The 21,537-nt window shown below is 41.2% G+C and overlaps 1 protein-coding gene across 4 annotated transcripts in view; it reads left to right on the top strand.

Moving 5' to 3' along the window:
* The window catches only part of SHC3 (SHC adaptor protein 3), a 150,410-nt gene that overhangs the window by 93,745 nt on the left and 35,128 nt on the right, over positions 1-21,537 (top strand). For 3 of the 4 annotated variants that reach the window (XM_067744999.1, XM_067745000.1, XM_067745001.1), the window contains exons 8-10: positions 8,079-8,205; positions 19,654-19,804; positions 20,764-20,863. In XM_067744999.1, coding sequence (XP_067601100.1) covers positions 8,079-8,205; positions 19,654-19,804; positions 20,764-20,863 — 378 coding nt within the window. The remainder of the gene's footprint in view (positions 1-8,078; positions 8,206-19,653; positions 19,805-20,763; positions 20,864-21,537) is intronic. The other variant, XM_067745002.1, reaches the window with a different exon arrangement.

The raw sequence follows: 21,537 nt of genomic DNA, 5'->3' as shown, positions 1-21,537 counted from the left end.
CAGCCATCATTTTAAAATATCTTTTGATATAATGAAGTATTAAGTGTCCAGGCAGGGCTCAGTTGGCCAATTCTTCTGCTCTCTGTGGCATCAATGGGGTATTGGGTGGTCTTTGGCTGGTGGCTGGCCTGGTCTAGAGGGTCCAAGCTGACTTCACTTCCACGCCTTGGACCTTGCTAGGGAGGACAAGAAGCCAAAGCCAGAAGGGTCCTTCTCCCTCTGCAAGGAGTCTCAGGGTCCCTCCAAGTGGCCCCTGAATCAGGGCAGTAGGACTTCCCACATAGCAACTCTGGGCTCAATGATGCCAAAGTGGATGCCAAAGACCAGGCACCACTTCATCTCTGTCATAGTTGACTAGTCAAAGCTGTCCCAGGCAGCTCAGATTCAGGGGAGGGGAACCAGACCTGCCCTCCGACAGGAATTTGCAGCCTTCCTTATCCATCACATCTCTGTTCCCACACGTACCCAGGCAGCCCCAGCCTCCTGGGAGGCAGTGTGGGAAGGGAGGGGAGTCATAGATCTGGCCATGAACAGTATCTCAGAGCAGGCTTTGCCTCCATCCGATATGTGTCCACCCACCGTTTCCTCCTTCGGCAAGGAACTGGGGGAGGGCTCCCCTGGCTGCTCTCTTCTCTTTCCTCCTGCCCTAGGCCAGGAAGAGAGTTTAATTGAATAAGAATGGCCTCTGCCATGCAGGAGTCAGATTAGCAAGAAATTCTGGGAGTGAATGTTCTTATTTGGACTCTTAATATCCAACTCCCCACGCAGAGGCCCCAGTTGATGTGCTGACCCCATTGTGGTTCCCTGGCTGCAGGCATAGCTACTCAAGGCAGGCAGGCATCAAGGCACATTTGGAGCCCAGAAAGTCTTCTGTCAAAATCCTGCAGAGATGGGTCAAAGTCCCTCACTGTTATCATTTGTCCTTTCCACACTGATTCCTGCTTATACATTCTGGTGTGTGTTTTTGGATAATCTAGCAGTATTTACAGTGAGAAAAAAATTATATTTTCTCTCTAGTATCAAGAACCCATGGCTTATATAATTAATCTGGTGGAAGGGCAAAGGATCTCTGACCCATGTCATTAAGCTCTATGGTAACCACCACCATCTTGAGAAGGTAGGGATTGCAAATGAGTGAAGTTTCATGAGGTTGGCACCTTATAGCTGAAAGGCAGGTCTGACAGGAGACCTGGAAGGTGACTACTGATATATGTAGGATAAAAAGCCCCCAAAATCAGGCTTTGCTGGATCCTAATATACCATTTTCTTTTCACATTGGAATCTGTATTACTACACAAGGACTCCCATTCCCTGCAATCTAATGTCTATTGGTTCGGAATGGACTGTTTGGGTCACAAAAGTACATAAAAAATAATGTCCTAATTAGACATATGGCTGCCTGCAGGTGGCATGTACTTCCTATAATTTATAACCACAATAACATCCCTGTTCAGGCGCCTTCTGCAACTCCTGAACTTGCGTGGAAAGTCATATCCTACGGTGCTGACCTGATGGTAGAGAGGCCTGAGTGTTCAGCTGTTATAGCTTCTAACACATCCTGCTGCCCTTTCCCCAGGATTTCCTGAATAAGGGGGAAACGTGGTGATTGGACTTGAGAGGGAAGCCCCCCATGGACTACTGCCTCACATGGCTGTGCTTTCTTCTCCAGGCTTCTCTACTAGCTCACAGTCATTTCAACACTGAATTTAGGGTTCCTCTGGCCTCAGACAGTTGTAGGCTGCAGGAGGTGACTTTCCGGGAGAAACTTAGAGTATGAACTCCTTAAATAATACAGAACCTTTTCTGGCTTTTCTTTCCCCTAGGAGTAAAACCTCTTCTGTATAATAGGTGAAAGTAATGATTTATTTTTTTAAGCCAGGAGGTTAAATTCCATCTCATAACACTGTGGTGGGAGGTTAATTTTCCTGTGAGTGAATGTTTAGGTTGTTTCCCATATCTGGCTTTCGTCAACCATGGTTTTTTTGTGTGTTTTTTTTTAAATAAACAAGCCAGTCCCTGAGCTCTAAATACCCTGTGCCAAAGACTATGAATGTTCCTGCGTAGCCCAAGCTTCTGGCTGAAAGTCAGACTTGTGTAGTTACCAGCCTGCTGCACATCTCTGCTCAGAAGCCTCCTAGCCCCCTCACCTTGACAAGCCACAGAGCTAGGTCTTTCCTTCCACCACAAAGTATCTGCCTGTCTCACTCATCATGATGTGAGCTCACTCCTGCTCTATCCCCTATCTCGTTTCCTATGATCTCCCCTCACCTCCACTCCAGCTCCACTGATCTTCTGGCTCTTCCTTGAACATGGCAAGCAAGCACCTGCCTCAGGGCCTTTGCACCTGTTGAGCCCTATGCCTGCAACATTCTTAGACTAGACCTTCCCATGGCTCACCCCCTGACTTCCTTCAGGCTTCTTCTGCGATGCCACCTCCTATATGGCTTTCCCTGGTCATCCTACATGTCACCCTACAACATCATCTTCATCACCCCCTTTATTTCACATTATTGTCTTTATGGTTTTATTAGTTTCCTGTGACTGCTCTAACAAATTACTGCAAACTTTGTGGCTCAAGACAACAAAAGTTTGCTCTCTCACAATTCTGGAGGCTAAGGGTCTGAAATCAAGGTGTCAGCAGCCATGCTCCCTCCAAACGTTCCAGGGGGGAAGGCTTCCTGCTTCTTCCAGCGTCTGGTGGCTCCAGGAGTCCTTGGCTTATGGCCTCCTTGGCCTCCATCTTCACATCACCTCCTCTGTGTCTGTGTCACCTCCTCTTCTGACCCTTATAAGACACTTGTCATTGGATTTAGGGCCCACCCTAATCCAGAATGATCTCATTTTGAGTCCTTAATTACATCTGCAAAGACTCTTTTTCACAGGTTCAGGGGGTCAGGATGTAGACAGGGCTTTGGCTGCTGGGGGGCACCATTCAACCCGTTCTAATGGTATATTTTTCCTTCTTTATTTTCAGTGTCCACCTTCTAGACTGTAAGGTTGGTGAGAGCAGGACACTGTTTTATTACTTGCTGTATCTGGAGATCCTGGGGCAGAGCCTGGTACAGAGTTGGTGCTCAATAAGTGTCTATTGAGTGAAGTCTGCAGTAAATATTTTGTACATTTGCCTTGTGCTCATGTGCAAGAATTTTCTTAGGGTTTATACCTCTGGGACAAATCACTGTGTTCTGGAACACCTTCAGTTTTTTAAAAATGGTTATTTCACTTTATAATTCCACAAGTGGCACAGGAGGGCTCCTTGGCTTCAGCTCTTGTTCAACACTTGGAATTTTCAGACTTTTAAATCCCTGCCAGTCTGATAGGTGCAAAATTATCTCCTCATAAAGTTTTAGTTTTCCACTCTGGGGCTAGAACAGATATTAAACAACTCTTAATTAAGAGCATGGCAGCTGAATCTTGGAGTTCTTACCTGTCTCAGATCAAAAAAGTCTGGAACAATGAGGAACATGTGGATATATGAAGTGAACAGACTAGGGTTGGCTGAAAACTATGCTTGAGTTTGGAGTCTCCATTTCTCTGGTAAGAATTCACTGGTGTTCAGTGTTCCTTTTAAGGGGTGAGAGTTATCAGCCCACTAAGAGGAAGAGACAGCAGTCATTGTTTGGTAGGATTTTTTTCTGATTAGGTAATGACTCCAGGTATCTCCGAGGTTCCCTATGTCAGTCACCAGTTGGTAGAGAACTTGGCTATGAATTTGAACTCTTGGAGAGTCTGTGAGTCTAGATAAGAGGACAGTGGGACAGTCTGAGATGGGACCCCTTCAAGGGCTGGGCTGCCTTGTGGAGGCCAGATGGCTGTGAAGTGTGAGTTGGGTTGGTGTGGGCGTGGGTGGGAGGGGCCATGACTTCTTAAAAGAGCAGCACAGATCCTGAGAGGTTTTCTGCTCATACTTGCAGAGTCGCCCCATGAAAACAATGCCCACTGAGGTGGGGTGGCCCATCCCACAGGGTGTGGAAGCAGCCACTGTGGTGGGAAACACATGCTGGAGCCTCTGTCTATAGTCACTGATCTGAGATAGAGCGGGTATTACCCCGTAGTCATATGTAAAGGGTGCAGTGAGCCAGTGACACCCTTTCTGTATGTCAGCTGCTCCTGACCACAGAAGGGGTGGGAAAGTGGGGTCTTACTTTTACAAAGCAAAAAAACCCCAAAAACAAAAAAACCCACCCCAACAATAATCTAATCAGCTAAGATAAGGAATCAACCCCTCCAGACTCAAAATGATTAAGAAAAATATTTCAAAGATGGAAGGATGAATTTCTATCCATCATCATTAGTGATGAACCTCACCCAAAATATTTATCTTGCTTTGAGATAATAAATGACAGTGTGATGCTTTCAGGGCCAACAAGACATCTTGAACTTTATTTTATCTTTATTGTATCATTTTTAACATCTTTTGAAAGATATTTTTATAATATACATACTATTATATTAACACAGGAATATATGTTCACAATTTATAAATAAGTAGATACATATTTGGGACACATGCTCAGTATAGTAAAGAGTTCTTCACAGGTAAGCATGAGAAAATCTTGACAATTTCTTATTTACAGAAGTAAAGCCTTTTTGGGTGTTTGGTGCATGTGATAGGCATTGCTAGTACTCACTGATGTCCTGACCTCACTCCTTCCAAGCTCGCAGGAGACTGTACTACCAGCCTCTCCTGGGTGGAGGAGGAGCCAGGCGACAGTTCTGTGTGAGAGCAGAATGGATGAGGCAGTTAGTGCTGGTGCAAGGCCCTGCTGTCTCTTTCTTCCCTGGCTTGGGAGGAGGCCTTGTGTTGAAATTCAGGATTGAAAGATCAAAGCACCTTGGTTCATGGGGTCACCACCTGGAGAGTTGCCCAGAAATGAACAAGTGAGAATGGGATTGTTTTCAGCCACTAAGATGCTGGGGCTGTTTGTTGTTGTGGCGTCACTTGCCTGTGCTGACTAACGGAGCAGCCATCCCAGGCAGGGCTCAGAGAGCTAGCTCAGATGAATGGTGGCCCCCGTTGGCCTGCAGTCCATTTATCAGTCAGATGGCCAGGGCAGTCTTGAACACCGATGAACAGGTGCAGCCACTGGCCTCTGGACTTATTTGGAGCCATTGGGAAACTTGCGGAGGGACTTCTGATCTGCCAGTGTCTACTGTGCAGGGAAGATGTGTGGTTAACCCATTAGGAGGCTGCTGTGTGAGGAAAGATGCTGTGCCCCAGTTCTATCTGGCATGGTTACAAGGGCTGCAGCACATCCTGCTCTCAAGTGGCTCATCCCAGGTCGGGAGTGACCTTTGTGGTGAGGCCTGATGAAGTCCCCTCACTAGTGTCAGGGCTGAGCTGGCTGCTGTGGGGTCTGAGCTGGCTTTCCTGGAAAGCGACATCAGCCTTGCTTATTGGTCAGAGAGAGAGACCAGCATGGGCAGAAAAGCACCCCCACCCCCCACCCCGGAGACCCCCCCACCCCAGCAACTACTGCACCGCTGCCAAAGAGCCCGTCCCCTTCAGAAGGGATAGAATGAGGAATGACCCCATTTTGCTGCTCCTATGTTTGTTTGGGGCCATGTTTTATGTTTTACAACATCATTCTGAGTCTTGATCCTGGGCCCCACCACTCTGTACCTGCCTCTCATCCAGTTCTCCTTCTTGCTCATGAATGACACCTCCATCCATCCTTTCCTCATGGGATGTAAAACAAGCAGCCCCGATGGTTACCTGTGGCGAGAACCTCATCATTCCTAACACACACTGAGTCACACAGGTGAGGTTAGAAGACAGTAGCTTTTAGCGAAAGACTGTTGCAACAGTCAGAGAAAATACAGGTCCAGAGAGACTGTCAGCCCAGGGTTAGATCTGGATTTGGAGTGGGTTTCTGGAACACAGAGAGGCCATTCTACAGAGGATCCTCAGACCTAGCCAACAGATGACGTTTTCACGGTCCACGGAGGAATGAGCCAGGCCCCAGAGCCTGGAGTCGTGATTTAATTCTGCATCTGCAGTTCCTGTGACCCTCTGGTATCTAGACCAGATACTAGGGCTCCACCCTCACCAAGTGAGGGTGCTTCCACCCAGAGCCCTGCATCTTCCCAATGTCCCAGGAACTGATTTAAAGAAGTCTAACTTCCAACCTCGTGCTCTCTAGTGTGTAGAAGATGAGGGGGCCGTGTGGATTGATCATATGGCCCCCTCTGCAGAAACCTTGCTCTTTATTCACTAAGGCTAGGGCACTGCTTTTCTCCTTAAAAGAAAAATAAGCTTCACTTTCTTCCGTCCCCAGTTGTTATTCTGTTTCTCTAAAGTACCGGCCAGCAAGTTCTCTTGGCTGGTGCTGATGCTGCGTGGAGGGGGCAGGTGTGGCTGGAAACACAGGGCAGGTGGGGGAGCCAGGTGTCTTTCTCTCACTCTGTCTTAGACTCCTACTTCCTTATTGGCTGGAAAGACACCTCCACTGCTATCCGTTAACGAACAACCCCATGACTTCAACAGCTGCTTAATATGGCCTTGCTTTGTGCCTAACCGGGTTGATAATAAATACTAATATCAATAATAACATAAAACAATATCAATACTCAATAATAAAATACAGCCGGGACACCTGTCTCCTTGGACAAATCCCTTGGCCATATCTGAGATAGGCTAATGTATCCAAGGGATTGCATTGCAGTCTGAAGCAGCAATCCGGTTACACTTGCTCTTCCCAGGAAATGCTTGTCCCTGTGTCCTCAGGAGCATGCTCCCTCCTCGAGCCTGGGGAGAGAAGAAGCCTGAGGCCCCCCACCCTAGCAGCCACCATCAGGGTGAGCTCTGTGGTGCCTGGCTGTCTTTGTGCGTGTAGAAGGCGGCATCGTGATGGAAGAGTGGCCAAACTGTGGAGGTGGTGATGTCTCTGTTCCTTCCCTCGCAGTTCCCACCTTAATGAGTCCTCTTTCTGTGCTCGCTTCTCCTGCAGCAGAGGGATGCTTCTGCATCTCCCTAATCACTGCTGGGGAATGGCTACCCCTGTAGCAATGCCTCTTCTCACTGCTGGGCACCCACTGTGCTCCTGGAGGAACCTCCTTGAAACACAATTGTATCCTAACTGGTGGCAAGAGAAAGATGGAGTGTGACACATGCATCTGTCATTTTCTCCAGGGAGATGCCTTTATCCCATTAGTAACAGAGCATGTCATGCTGGTCACGGGACAACGTGAAGGGTCTGGGACTCTTCTGTGGGATGCCATGGACATGTGTCTGGGGAGAAGACATTCTACTTTCTTGTAGAGCAGAGATGGGACCTTCTTAGGTGCCTTCCCCCACTCAACCCTCTTTTCTCCAAAGGTTCCACATGGATTACACCACAGCCTGGCCACCATGACAGCGGGCACCCCAAAGGGGTTAAAGGTTGCTCCAGGTCTCTGAGGGGCCTGCCAACACCCCTTTTCTGAGAGCTGGCATGAATATCCAGTCTCGTCCAGTGTAGACGCAGGTGGCATGTGGTGGGATGGTCATAGTGATTAATTAATATCCCTTTAAACTCATCTTACAAGGTTGTTGATCTTATTGCTTTGAGTTGCCACGTCTGGTGGTGACACTCTACTCCCACTAGGAAGTAAGCAAACAGCTTGCTCTAAGTCCATCGGATACCTCAGGATTCATTCAATAAGAGCCAGTTTAAGTCCATTTGTTAAGCCTCACGGGGTCTTAAAGGGGTTCATTTCTTGTTACTATCAGGTTCTTTGTCTTGTTAAGGTTTCCTTCCAAACCCTGTTTCCCTACTAAGTTCTGAGTTGATATTTTATAGACTCTAAAGCAATAGAAGAGCAATCAAGTTGAACTTAAAAATGTTAAAACATACTTACAAATAGAACCTTTACTTTTGGAGAGAATAGGCTATTAAGAAATGGATCTTTGCGGTTAAACGGTACCGCTGGGGGCTCTCAGGGATTAAGCTGCACGCAGAGCTGACAGGACATGTCATGAAAGGCACCTCCTTGTCCCTCTCTTCTTTCCTAGGCTGCGGGCTTTCACCCTCAGGAAGGAGGAGCCTGGGTAGCTCCAGTGTCTGTCTCTAATGAGCCTGTGTCCCTTGCTCCTACAGCTTGTCACATTCTGGAATGCTGTGACGGGCTGGCCCAGGAGGTCATCGGCTCCATCGGACAAGCCTTTGAGCTCCGGTTTAAGCAATATTTGCAGTGTCCTTCCAAGATCCCTGCTCTCCACGACCGGTGAGTAGCGCTGTGACACCGTTTGCAGTGACCTCTCTGCATTTTCTGACCTTTCCTCTTGAAAACACTTAAAAGGAGGAAACCACACAACTACCTCCCCGAGGAGTGCTCTGCACAGACACAGTTAATCCCAGGGCTTCCTGGGCCTGGAGACACCTGACTGGTGCTGGGCCATGGCTCAGGAAACTGACAGATGGAAGCCGACATATGGGCGATGCTCCCAATGTTTAGAAAAACATTTTCTTGAAACTATAGTGACAGTAGCCAAGGTTACAAAAAAAAAAAAAACATTGTAATATGTTTTTGTTCTGTTTCTCCTGCAAGCACGTGATGTTTCCACATGTTGCCTCCTTGGGTCGGTGTCACCACAGGTTCTACCTGTCCCATTGTCCTTGTCCTCAGGGTTAGCCAAAGTCCCGATTCAGAGGCTCCCTTTGTGAGGCACTCCGCTTGGAATGACGAGCATTGATTCTGCTTTATTGGCTTTCATAGCTTTCAGACTTGATGGCCTGTGTGGTCCTGGGCAAGTTCTTTAACCAGTCTGGGTCTCAGCAGTTTTCTCTGTAAAATAGGAATAATAGTGGCTTGGCAGTATTTTAAGTGTTAACTGAAATAGTAAATGTAAACAGGAATTGTGAGATGTTTAGTTTATTATAAAAAATGTTCAGCGTCTACCCTTGAGATTCCTTAGGACATGAGAATATTCCATGCAGCATTAAAAAAAAATAATATGGAGCATGTTGGTTATTCAGTCACCTGTCTTATTGAAAGCCTATTACAATGGTGTGTTCACTGTCAATAAAACTTTATTTCTCCTGAATTTACTTTTTATGTTTTCTCCAACTTCTGCAGCCACATTCCAGGACTTAGTTGTGAAGGCAGTGCCTCCTCTACCTTCATTATTATGAAGTCTCCTTTCATCTCTCTGAAGCCTTCACCTTTCTTGAAAGAGAATTTTAATTTTTTTTTCCTTCATCCACTGGAAAATTTCTGTTAAGACATTCATTCTGGAGGTGCCTGTGAAGGCCCCATTTTTTCCCGGTTGATAAAGAAAAGGATATGAACCATCTATGGAAATTTTAAAAACACATAAAAAATTGTATGTATAGTTTATGGATAAGTACATGTGTATAAAGAGTATAAAAACATGCAAGAATATTACATACCAACTCTAGGACATCTGAGGATGACAGGGACACGGGTGGGCTTTAACTGATTTTGTTAAGTGTATTTCCTCCCTAACATTTTATAACAACAGTGTTCCAATATACAAAAAGAATTTGCGGGGAACACCTGTATACCCACCATCTAGATTCTACCATTAGCATTTTACAGTTAATATCACGTATTTTTTCATCCAAAGCAAGTTTGACAAGTTTTATTTCTTTAAAAGAAAGGGATCAAATATAGCAAAATGTTCACACTTGTTTAATCTCAGTGGTGGATGTGTAGGTGGCTTTTATATTAATTTAGGCTTTTCTGTACTTTTGAAATGTTGCAAAGAAGTCAAATAAATCCTATTAAAATAATATGTCAAAAATGAGTGGGGGAAGTTAATTGAACTACCATGCTTCTCCAGAAATATACTTAAGGTATGAAGTCCTGTATATGTTTCTATATAATAAAGTTTGAAGAAGTTTTGGGGAAAGAGAATGAAGTAGAGAGATCTTATCTACCGAGAAAACTTTCAACCCAATATGCAAGTAATGGTATAACATTTCTAAAGCAGAGCAGGAACAAGGGGACCTGTGTTCCCTGATATCAGTCTCATCTTGTCTGACAAGCTGCTTGTTGTGTCCATTGAGCAGGTCTGAGATCCAGGGAGCAGGTGGGAATGCACCACCTTCTGTCCCAGCTGGGGAAATACTGGGCTGTGAGAGAATGCACTTCGCTTCCAGCTGCCATGTCCCTCTTCCCCTCCCTGCCCTGTTATGGGGACCCTGGACTGTGGAGGGCACTGGCCCATTTTCCTTCTAGATTTCCCAGGGGCCAGCAAAACAGGAGGTTCTATTTGTGAGCAGTTCTCCTTGGGTTTTCTGCTCACTTGCTCAGGCCATTTCTCTTCAAATTGGGCATGAGCTGGAGGTATGAGAATTGGCACAGTCAGCTTCTTTGTCCACATTCCTTGGAGTAGAGCTGGGGACAGGTGAGCGTGGAGTGAGTGGGGCAGCATTAGGTCCCAGCAAGCTGCCCCAGCATCTCAAAGTTTCATGTTGGTGGCACATGACTTCCTCTTTCCTTCTTCTCTTGCTGCTAGTGAGTGGATGGCTTTACTTATTCGTGAATTCTTTTTTGTTCATTGTATTAATTATTGGGGGAGAGACTCTGTGATCTGGATTCATCACACATCTCCAACTGGAAATAAAAAATAATACTTTTAAATGAATGGGTTTTTTGGTATGGTATGATTTTCCTTAGATTTTTTCCTCTGATTTTTCTTGCAGAGCTCCAAGGTTATTTTCAACACAAAACCAGAGAAGACAATGAAAGAGAATTCAAATGTAGCCAAAGCTCCATTTATTATTTTTTTAAAAATTGATATATAGTTTATTTATGATAAAATTACCCTTTAAAAATATACAGTTCTGTGGTATTTAGTATTGTCAAAGATAGCACAAGTACAATCATCACCACTATCTAATTCCAGAACATTTTTCATCACCCCAGAAAGAAAACCCATACTCATTAGCAGTTACTCCCCATTTTCCAACCCCCTTTCCCCAGACAACCACTACTCTACTTTCTGTCTTTATTGATTTGCCAATTCTGGACATTTTATATAAATGTTATCATACAATATGTGCCTGACTTCTTTCACTTACTGGAATGTTTTCAAGGTTAATCCATATAGTAGCATGTATCAGTATGGCATTATTTTTAGAGCTGAATAATATTCCTTTGTATGCATATGTTACCTTTTGTTTATTCATTTATCAGTTTATGGACATTGGGTTATTTTCACCTTTTAGTTCTTATGAATAACGCTGCTATGAAGATGTGTACAAGTTCCTGTGTGGACAGATGTTTCAATTCAACTAGGAGCTGAATTGCTCAGTCATATGGGAACTCTATGCTAAAATTTTGAGAAACTACCAAACTGTTTTCCAAAGCGGCTGTACCATTTTATATTTTTACCAGCAACGTATGAAAGTTCCAATTTCACTGACATTTGTTATTGTCCATCATTTTGATTTTAGCTATCCTAGTGAGCACAAAGTGGTCTCTGATTGTGGTTTTGATTTGCATTTTCTTGTTGACTAATGATGTCAAGCATCTTTTCATGTGCTTATTGGCTATTTGTATATCTTCTTTGGAGAAAGGTCTGCTCAAATCCTTAGCTCATTTTTAAGATTGAGTTATTTGTCTTTCTATTGTTGACTTGTATAGAAGTTCTTTATATATTGTAGATATAAGTCTCTTTTCAGATATATGATTAGCAAATATTTTCTCCTATTTTTTGTGTTGTCTTCACATTTTTTTGATAATGTCCTTTGAAGCACAATCATTTTTAATTTTGATGAAGTCCAATCAATGTACTTATTTTTTCTTTGGTTGCTTTTGTTTTGGTGTCATATGTAAGAAACATTGCCTAATCCAAAGTCATGAAGGTTTACGTCTATGTTTTTTCCTAAGTTTTAGCTCTTATTTTCAGGTCTTTAATCCATTTGACTTAATTTTTGTATATGGTGTGAGTTAAGAGTCCAACTTCATTCTTTCACAAATGGCTATCCAGCTGTCACAGCACCATTTGCTGAAAAGACTATTTCACACATTGAATTGTCTGGGCATCCATGTTGAATTCAATTGACCATAAATGTATGGGTTTATTTATGGACTCTTAATTCTATTCCATTGATTTGTATGTCTGTCCTTATGCCAGTACCACATAGCCTTGAATATTATAGCTTTATAGTTAGTTTAAAATCAGGAAGTATAAGTCTTCCAACTACATTCTTCTTTGTCAGGATTGTTTTCACTATTCTGGGCCCCTTGCAATTTCAAATAAATTTTAGCATAGCTTGTCTACTTTTACAAAAAAGGCACTTGGGATGTTATAGATATTGTCTTGAATCCATAGACCAATTTGAGGAGTACTTCCATCTTAACAGTATTTAATCTTCCAATCCCTGAACACAGGATGTCTTTCCATTTATTTAGAGTTTATTTAATTTCTTTCAACAGCGTTTTGTAATTTTCATTGTACCAGTCTTGCACTTGCTTTGATAATTTTTACTACCAAAAGAATAAATCTTTTATTCTTTTTGATACTATAATAAAAGGAATTGCTTGTTAATTTTATTTTTTCATTGTTAATGTATAAAAATACAATTGATTTTTGCATATTCATTATGTATCCTGCAAACTTACAGAATTCATTTATTAGCTCTAATCATTTGTGTGTGTGTGTGTGTGTGTGTGTGTGTATTCCTTAGTATTTTTTATGTACAAGATCATGTCCTGTGCAAATAAATATAGTTTTATTACTTCTTACTTCCTAATCTGAATTATTTTATTTCTTTTTATAATCTAATTGTCCTGGCTAGAATCTCTAGTACAATGAATAGAGGTGGAAAGACAGGACAACCTTGTCATGTTCCTAATTTTAGGAGGTAAGCATTCCGACTTTCACCATTAATTGTGTTCTTAGCTGTGGGCTTTTCATAGATGCTTTTTCAGGTTGAGAAAATGCCCTTCTATTCCAAGTTTTTTGAGGGTTTTTATCATGGAAAAGTGTTGGATTTTGTCAAATGATTTTTCTGTGTCTACTGAGATGAGTATCTGGTATTTGTTTTTATTCTACTGGTATGACATATTACATTAGTTGATTTTTGAATGTTGAACCAATCTTACATTGCTGGAAGAAATCCCACTCAGTAATGGTGTATGACTCTTTTTGTATGTTGCTGGACTTGGTTTGCTAATATTTTGTTTTCAATCCATATTCATAAGAGATATTGGTCTGCAGTTTGTTTTGTTTCTCTTGTGGTATCTTTGGTTTTCATATCAGGGTAATACTGGCATCATAGACTGAGTTTGGAAACTTCTGTCCTCTTCTATTTTTTTGGAAGAGTTATGAAGAATTGCTGTTAATTCTCCTTTAGATGTTAGATAGAAACCACCAAGAAGCCAGCCATATGATTCTGTGCTTTTCTTGGGATGCAAGATTTTGATTACTAATTTAATCTCTTTATCTGTTACAGTTCTGTTTAGATTTTCTATTTCTTCCAGTTCTGTTTAGATTTTCTATTTCTTCTTGAGTCATTTTGGTAGATTGAGTCTTTGTAGGAATTTTTCCATTTCATCTAGGTTATCCAATTTGTTGGCATATGATTTTTAATAGTTTCTCTTATAATCCTTTTAATTTCTGTGTGGTTGGTAGCAGTCTTTCCTCTTTCCTTCCTAGTTTTGGTAATTTGAGTCTTCTCTCTTTTTTCTTGGTCAATCTAGCTGTAGATTTGTCAATATTGTTGATCTTTCTAAGAACCAACTCTTGGTTTCATTGCTTTTCTCTATTGATTTTCTACTAACTATTTTATTTATTTCCACCTTAATATTTATTATTCTTCCTTCTGCTTGCCTTGGGTTTAGCTCTTATTTTCTAGTTTATTAACGTAGAAGTTCAGGTTATTGATTTGAGATTGTCTGTTATCATATAGGCATTTATAGTTCATAAATTTCCCTCTAAGCACTGCTTTACATTCAGCCCATAAGTATTGGTATGTTGTTTTTGTTTTTATTCATCTGAAAGTTTCTTCCAATTTCCCTGTGATTTACTTTCTGATCCATTTGTTATTTAAGCATGTGTTGTTTAATTTTTACATATCTGTGAATTTCCCAAATTTCTTTCTAGTACTGATTTCTGCTTTAATTCCATTATGGTCTGAAAACATACGTTGTATGATTTTAATCTTTTAAAAATTTTGAGTCTTGTTTTGTGGCTTAACATATGGTCTATCCTGGAGAATGTTACACGTGGACTTGAGAAAAATTTATATTCTGTTATTGAATGGAGTGTTCTATAGATGTCTGTTAGGTCTAGTTGATGTATAGTGTTCAATTTTCTATTTCCCAATCTTCTCTCTGGTTGTTCTATCCATTATTGAAAGTGGGTATTGATGTCTTCAAATATTAGTACTGCATTATTTCTCCCTTTGATTCTGTCAGATTTTGCTGCATATAGTTTAGGGTCTGTTGTGAGGTACATATAGCTTTATAATTATTGTATCTTCTTGACTGGTTGCTCTTTTATCTTTGTCTCTAGTAAACATTTTGTCTTGAAGTCTATTTTGTCCGATATTAGTAGAGTTACCATAGCTCTCTTTTGGTTACTGTTTGCATGAAATACCTTTTTACATCCTTTTACTTTCAACCTAAATCTTTAAATCTAAAATGTCTTTCAATCTAAAATGTGTCTCTTGTAGAAAGCATATAGTCAGATCACGTTATCTTAAAAATCCATTCTGCCAATCTTTGTTTTTTAATTGGAGTGTTTAATGTATTTACATTTAATGTAATTACTGATAAATTAGGATTTTACCTGACATTTTGCTAGTTTTTTCTATATGTGTTATGTCATTTTTTTGTCCCTTTGTTTCTCCATAACTGCTTTCTTTGGTGTCAAATAAATATTTTATGAGTGAACTCTTTTCATTACCTTGTTTTTTTTTTCTTTTTTTTTAACTGTCTTTTAAAAGTTATTTTCTTAGTGGTTGCCCTGGGGGTTACAACTAACATCTTAATTTGTAACAATTTAATTCAGATTAACACCAATTTAATTGCAGTAGTATACAAAAACTTTGCTTCTATGTGGCTCTATTTCTCCACCTTACATTGTGCTGTTATGTTATGAAGATTCCATATTTATACATTGAGTGCTCATCAATACAGGTTTATAATTATTGCTTTATTCAGTTGTCTTTTAAATCAGAGAGGAGAGGAAAAGAGTTATGGACAAAAACTACATTTCTACTGTTTTAATATTTGCCTATGTATTTAACTTTACCTTTATCCTCTATTTTTTCATGTGACATGAATTATTGTTTAGTGGCTTTCATTTTAGCCTGAAGTACTTCCTTTAGTATTTTTTCGTAGTGCAGATTTGTTAGTGATGAATTTTCTAGGTTTTTATTTATCTGGCACTGTTTTAACTTTTGATTCATTTTGAAGGATAGTTTTGCTGGGTACAGGCATACATCAGAGATATTGAGGGTTTGGTTCCAGACCACTGCAATAAAGTGAATATCACAATAAAGCAAGTCACACAAATTTTTTGGTTTCCTAGTGCATTTAGAAGTTATGTTTACAATATACTGTAGTCTATTAAGTGTGCAATAGTATTATGTCTAAAAAATAATGAACACACCTTAATTATCAATACTTTATTGCTAAAAACTTTATTGCTAGCCATCATCTGAACGAGTTGCAACCTTTTTGCTGGTAGAGGGTCATGCCTCTGTGTTGATGGTCGCTTACTGATCAGGGGGTGATGATTGCTGAAGCTTGGGGTGACTGTGACATATTCTTAAAACAAGACAACGATGAATTTTGCCACACTGATTGACTCTTCCTTTCATGAATGATTTCTCTGTAGCATGTGATGCTGTTTGATAGCATTTCCCTCACAGATTTACCTTCAAAATTGGAGTCACTCCTCTCAAACCCTGCCACTGCTTATCAACTAAGTTTATATAGCATTCTAACACTTTGTTGTCATTTCAACAATCTTCACAGCATCTTTTTTTTTTTTTTTTTCACAGCATCTTTACTAGGAGTAGATTCCATCTCAAGAAACCACTCTCTTTGCCCATCCCTAAGACGCAGCTCCTCATCCATTAAATTTTTATCATAACATTCCAGCAAGTCAGTCACATCTTCAGGCTCCATTTCTAATTCTGGTTCTCTTGCTATTTCCACCACATCTGCAGTTACTTCCTCAACTGACGTCTTGAACCCCTCAAAGTCATCCATGAGGGTTGGAATTAACTTATTCCAAACTCCTGTTAATGGTGATGATTTTACCTCTTTCCATGAATCATGAGTGTTTTTGATGGCATCTAGAATGGTCAATCCTTTCCAGAAGTTTTCAATTGACTTTGCTCAGATCGATCAGAGGAATAACTATGTATGGCAGCTACAGCCTTATGAAATGCATTTCTTAAATACTAAGACTTGAAATTGAAGTTACTCCTTGATCTATGGGCTGCAGAATAGATGTTGTGTTAACAGGCATGAAAACAACATTAATCTCATTGGCATCTCAATCGGAGCTCTTGGGTGACCAGGTACATTGTCATTGAGTAGTAATATTTTGAAAGGAATCTTTTCTCCAAGCAGTAGGCCTCAATAGTGGGCTTGAAATATTCAGTTAACCATGCTGTAAACAGATGTGCTGTCATCCAGGCTTTGTTGTTGCATTTATAGAGCATAAGCAGAGCAGATTTAGCATAATTCTCAAGGGCCCTAGGATTTTCAGAATGGTAAATGAGCATTGGCTTCAACTTAAAGTCACCAGCTGCATTAGCCCCTAACAAGAGAGTCAGTCTGTCCTTTGAAGTTTTAAAGCCAGGCATTGACTTCTCTCTAGCTATGAAATTCCTAGATGGAATCTCCTTCCAATATGAGGCTATTTTATCTGCACTGAAAATCTGTTGCTTAGTGTAGCCACCTTCATTAATTATCTTAGCTAGATCCTCTGGATAACTTGCTGCAGCTTCTACATCAGCACTTGGGGCTTTACCTTGCTCTTTGATGTTATGTAAATGGCTTCTTTCCTTAAGCCTCGTGAACAAACCTGTGCTAGATTCAAGTTTTTCTTCTGCAGCTTCCTCATCTTTCTTAGCCTTCATAGAATTGAAGAGAGTTAGACTTGCTCTACATTAAGCTTTGGCTTAAGGTAATATCGTGGTTGGTTTTATATTCTATCCAGACCATTAAAACTTTCTCCATATTAGCAATAAGGCTGTTTCACTTTCTTATCATTTATGCGTTCACTGGAGTAGCACTTTTAATTTCCTTCAAGAATGGTTCCTTTGCATTCACAACTTGGCTAACTGTTTGGCACAAGAAGCCTAGCTTTTGGACTGTCTCAGCTTTTGACATGCCTTCCTCACAAAGTTTAATCTTTTCTAGCTTTTGATTTAAAGTGACAGACATATGACTCTTCCTTTCATTTGAACACTTAGGGGCCACTGCAGGGTTATTAATGGGCCTAATTTCAATACTGTTGTGTCTCAGGGAATAAGAAAGCCAGAGAAGAGGGATAAAGATAGGGGAACAGTCAGTTGGTGGAGCAGTCAGAACACACATTTATTGATTAAGTTTGCCATCTTATATGGATGAAGTTTGTGGCACCCCAAAACAATTACAATAGTAACGTCAGAGATCACTGATCACAGATGACCATAACAAATATAAGAATAATGAAAATGTTTGAAATATTGTGAAAATTATCAAAACGTGACACAGACACAGGAAGTGAGCAAATGCTGTTGGAAAAACGGCACTGAAAACTTGCTCAGTGCAGTGTTGCTACAAACCTTCAATTTGTGAAACATGCAAATTGTGAAATCTGTGAAATGCAATGAAGTGAAGCACAATAGAACAAACTATGCCTATATAGAGTTCTTGGGTAGATAGTCTTTTTCTTTTGGTACTTGGAATGTGACATCTCACTGTCTTCTGGCCTCCATTGGTTCTGATAAGAAATTCACTGTTAATATTATTGAGGATCCTTTGTATATGATGAGCTACTTCTCTCTTGCTACTTTCATGATTCTTTCTCTTTGGCTTTAATCAGTTTGATTATGAGGTGTCTAGGTTTGAATCTCTTTTGTTATTCCCCATTTGGTGAGACAGCATTGTCATGTTTGATTTTTTGTTTCCTTTAGTTCTCAGAACATATTGAAAGTAGCTAATTTAAAGTCTTTGTCTAGTTAGTCCAAAACCTGAGTTTTCTCAGGGACAGTTTCTGTTGATTGCTTTTTTTTCTTGTGTGTGAGACAAATTTTTTTTGTTTCTTTGCATCCCATAATTTTTTGTAGAAATTGGAAATTTTAAATAACGTGGTGTGACAACTCTGGAAGTCAGATTTCTCCCCTCCTCAGGATTTGTTGTTGCTGTTTGTTGTGGTTGTTTGTTGTAATGACTTTTCTAAACTAACTTAGTAAAGTCTGTATTTTTTGTCATATATGGTCACTGACAACTCAGCTCAGTTCATTTATTAGACAGCTAATGACTGAAAAGAGATTTCCTTAAATGTCTGAAACCATTAAGTCTCACAGTTTTTGCTGAGGGTTTCTGTGTGTGTGTTGGGGCACTCCTTCAACACTCAGGCAGCTCACAACTCTGCGTTAGCTTTTACTTCCTGCTTGTGCAAAGCTTCAAAGTCAGTCACAGGTGAGAACTAGAGCTTTTTTACATCTTTTCTGAGCAGGAACAGAACCCTGGCCATGAAAACAGCCCTCGTATACATGTAGCCTTCTAGATTGCCAGAATTATGTCAAAGCTTATTATTTCCCAGCTTTTCTTTTAAGCTTTCTGATTAGCTCACTCTTTACCCCAAATGTTATCTACTGTTTCAGGGAGCCACAATGTTAAAGAAGTGCTTCTAATTGTTTTTGACAAATGACCCTGGGGAAGAAGCTATGTTCCCTGGACAAGCTCTGAATCAGGTCAAATAAAGACAACCTTTGGAGTGGAGGATTCTGGAGAATGACCAGAAGCGTAATAATGACTGTTCTCTGGGAATAGGGCTTTGAAGGAGCCTCAATGCTCTTTTGCCCCCTCCCATGGCTATTAGGCTGCTGGTTTTCACTGTGACTGTGGGATTTGGGTTTTTAAGGCTACCATGGAGATGACAATAAAGCAAGTTAAAATGCAACAAAGCTGTTGTTCTGACAGCAGTTTGTGGTTTTTTGTTTGTTTTAATAAACATGCTCTAGGTTGCTACAAGCTTCTGGTTAATTTCCAGAGTTATGAAAAAGTTGATTATGAAACTTTCTTTGCTAGCTTTCTTGTTGCTATTACAGAGGAGAGAATTTTCAGAGGTCCTTACTGTGCCATTTTCCCTGATGTCAATAAATCTCCATTTTAAAGTTAATTTTGTTTTGGGTAAATTTCATAATGTACTAAAATGTGTGTCTATGCCTTGAGAAACTGGTTATCCTTACATATAAATTATATTTTTCCTTATTAAAATGTAATTTTAAAAAAGGAGTTCTTTCCTGTTTCAGATATGATCAGAATTTCCTAAAGGGTAGAACTGTGAATAAGTCAGAAATATTTGGCCAAACCACTCATCTGCTTTATATATATGCCTGAGACCTGGATGGTTAAAGGGGCAGTGACTAAACTCTGCTTTCTGGGTCAACAATTACTAACATTAGATTTTTTGGTTTTGACTGCAAGCTCGACTTTTGGCTAAAGTCCCTGAAAATCCTCTTTTAACAGAATGCAGAGTCTAGATGAGCCCTGGACTGAAGAGGAGGGTGACGGCGCAGACCACCCGTACTACAACAGCATTCCAAGCAAGATGCCTCCTCCAGGGGGCTTTGTAGATGCTCGACTGAAAGCCAGACTCCATGGTCCTGACACAGCCCAGGTGAGTCTTATACCTTTTCCCTTGGATGGTGGCTAACTGAACTTTGCTTTTGCTTTCTTTAACTTTATTTTCAGGTCCAGACAGAAAAACTCACAAACTTTTCCCCCTTGAATTTCACAAAGCAGAGAAGTAGGGGAAGCTTTTGTTTCAACGTCAAATGCCTTGGAGCTATATTGTGATTCCTGAGTCTGGGAGTTCCCTCTTCATCCTAGCACAAATCCCATTCTACTGTGAACTTAATGAGGAAAAGAGAGAGTTCAAGACTTCTAAAAGGCCTGGGGTGCTTTGGGTTCTCTGAAAGGAGAGTGGATGTAAGCCTTTAACATGAGATTTTTTTGAGTTTTTCTGTTTTGCGCATTTCCCTGATTTTCCCTCTAACTCGAAATTCTAGTAAGGCATTCGTTTTCTAGAGTTATGGTATCTCCATGATATCTCTTCGTTATAGGGAATTTTTTGATGTCACCTACCTTATGTGAATGACAATGACACCAATGAAATTGGCAAATAACATTGAAACCAAGTGTCAGTAGCTCTAACACTGAGAAGGAATCAGCAAGGTGGACTTGCCAAGGCATGAATGGTTATGGGTGTATGTGCTGGGTGGGAAGTATGTTCTGACACATAGATAATCTTTAACTGAAATCTCTTTTAGGTCATGTTGAGTGATGTGGCTACATGTAAAAGAGCTCAATTTATGGTCATACTTAAGGAAGGGATGTGGGGGGTAATGAAAACAGGGGGCATTTGTAGTTTTGATGAGATACAGCCTCTTTCTCACACCCACACAAACTTATTCCCCAAATCTTAATGCCAACCGAGAGGCGTGAAGGGAAAATTGGGTGTAATAGGCATGCAATCCATTGGCCATTGAAGGCCCTTCTACTGTACTATGGCTTTTAAAGATGCAGAAACAAGAAGAGGATGAATTTTTCACTCTGTGTATTTATATATGTCTATAGTTTGCAGGAAAAGAGCAAACTTACTACCAGGGGAGACACTTAGGAGACCCGCTTGGCGAAGACTGGCAGCAAACACCTGTCAGGCAAGGTGAGAGGCAAGGTGAGGTGAACAAGAAACATAAAAAATACTTTTTGAAAGTGACATGCTCCCTAGTGGGTAGTTCCTCTCCTGTGGAGTGGCAGAGTGACCCACTGGAAATACCTGCTGTGGGTGTGGCTGCAGGTTCCCAGCCAGATCATACAAATAGAAATAATGGCTGTCGGGCATGTCTGAGGGCACACATCAGATGACGCCGCCCCTGGCACCAGGACCAGCTCACTGCCCCCACCCGCCCCAGTGCTTCCTGCACCCTGAGACTTTCCTCCTAAGGCCTTTCTCTGGCAGGAGGGCTTGACTGCCCAGGGTCTGAGGAATTCACCTCCCCAGGGGCACCTGCACCCATTTCAAACGGGGCTGGCTTGGGAGACTGTGGGGCGTGCTTTGTGTTGTCCCTCAGCTCCCCAGCAGGGCTGAACCCCGGTGGCTCCCAACAGTAGATTGTAGCTTTCCCTTCCTTGCCTCACCCCTGCCTTCCCTCTCCAGGGTCAGCTTCAGGAAGAGTGGAGCAATGCCGGCCCTTGGCAGAGATAGTACCAGGGATACAAATCCCTCACAAGCCCTGGGTCCTGTCAGAGGACACTTCCACCTCTTATTCAACCTCTTAGCACGCACCTAACTCCCACATTAAAAATTATATGGCTATTGAAGGACCATTTAGTTTAAACTAACCGCTA

Source organism: Pseudorca crassidens, chromosome 7, assembly GCF_039906515.1.
Source record: "Pseudorca crassidens isolate mPseCra1 chromosome 7, mPseCra1.hap1, whole genome shotgun sequence".
NCBI classification, from domain to species: domain Eukaryota; kingdom Metazoa; phylum Chordata; class Mammalia; order Artiodactyla; family Delphinidae; genus Pseudorca; species Pseudorca crassidens.
Note: the sequence above shows the minus strand (reverse complement) of the source record. Positions and strands in the feature narration are given on the sequence as shown.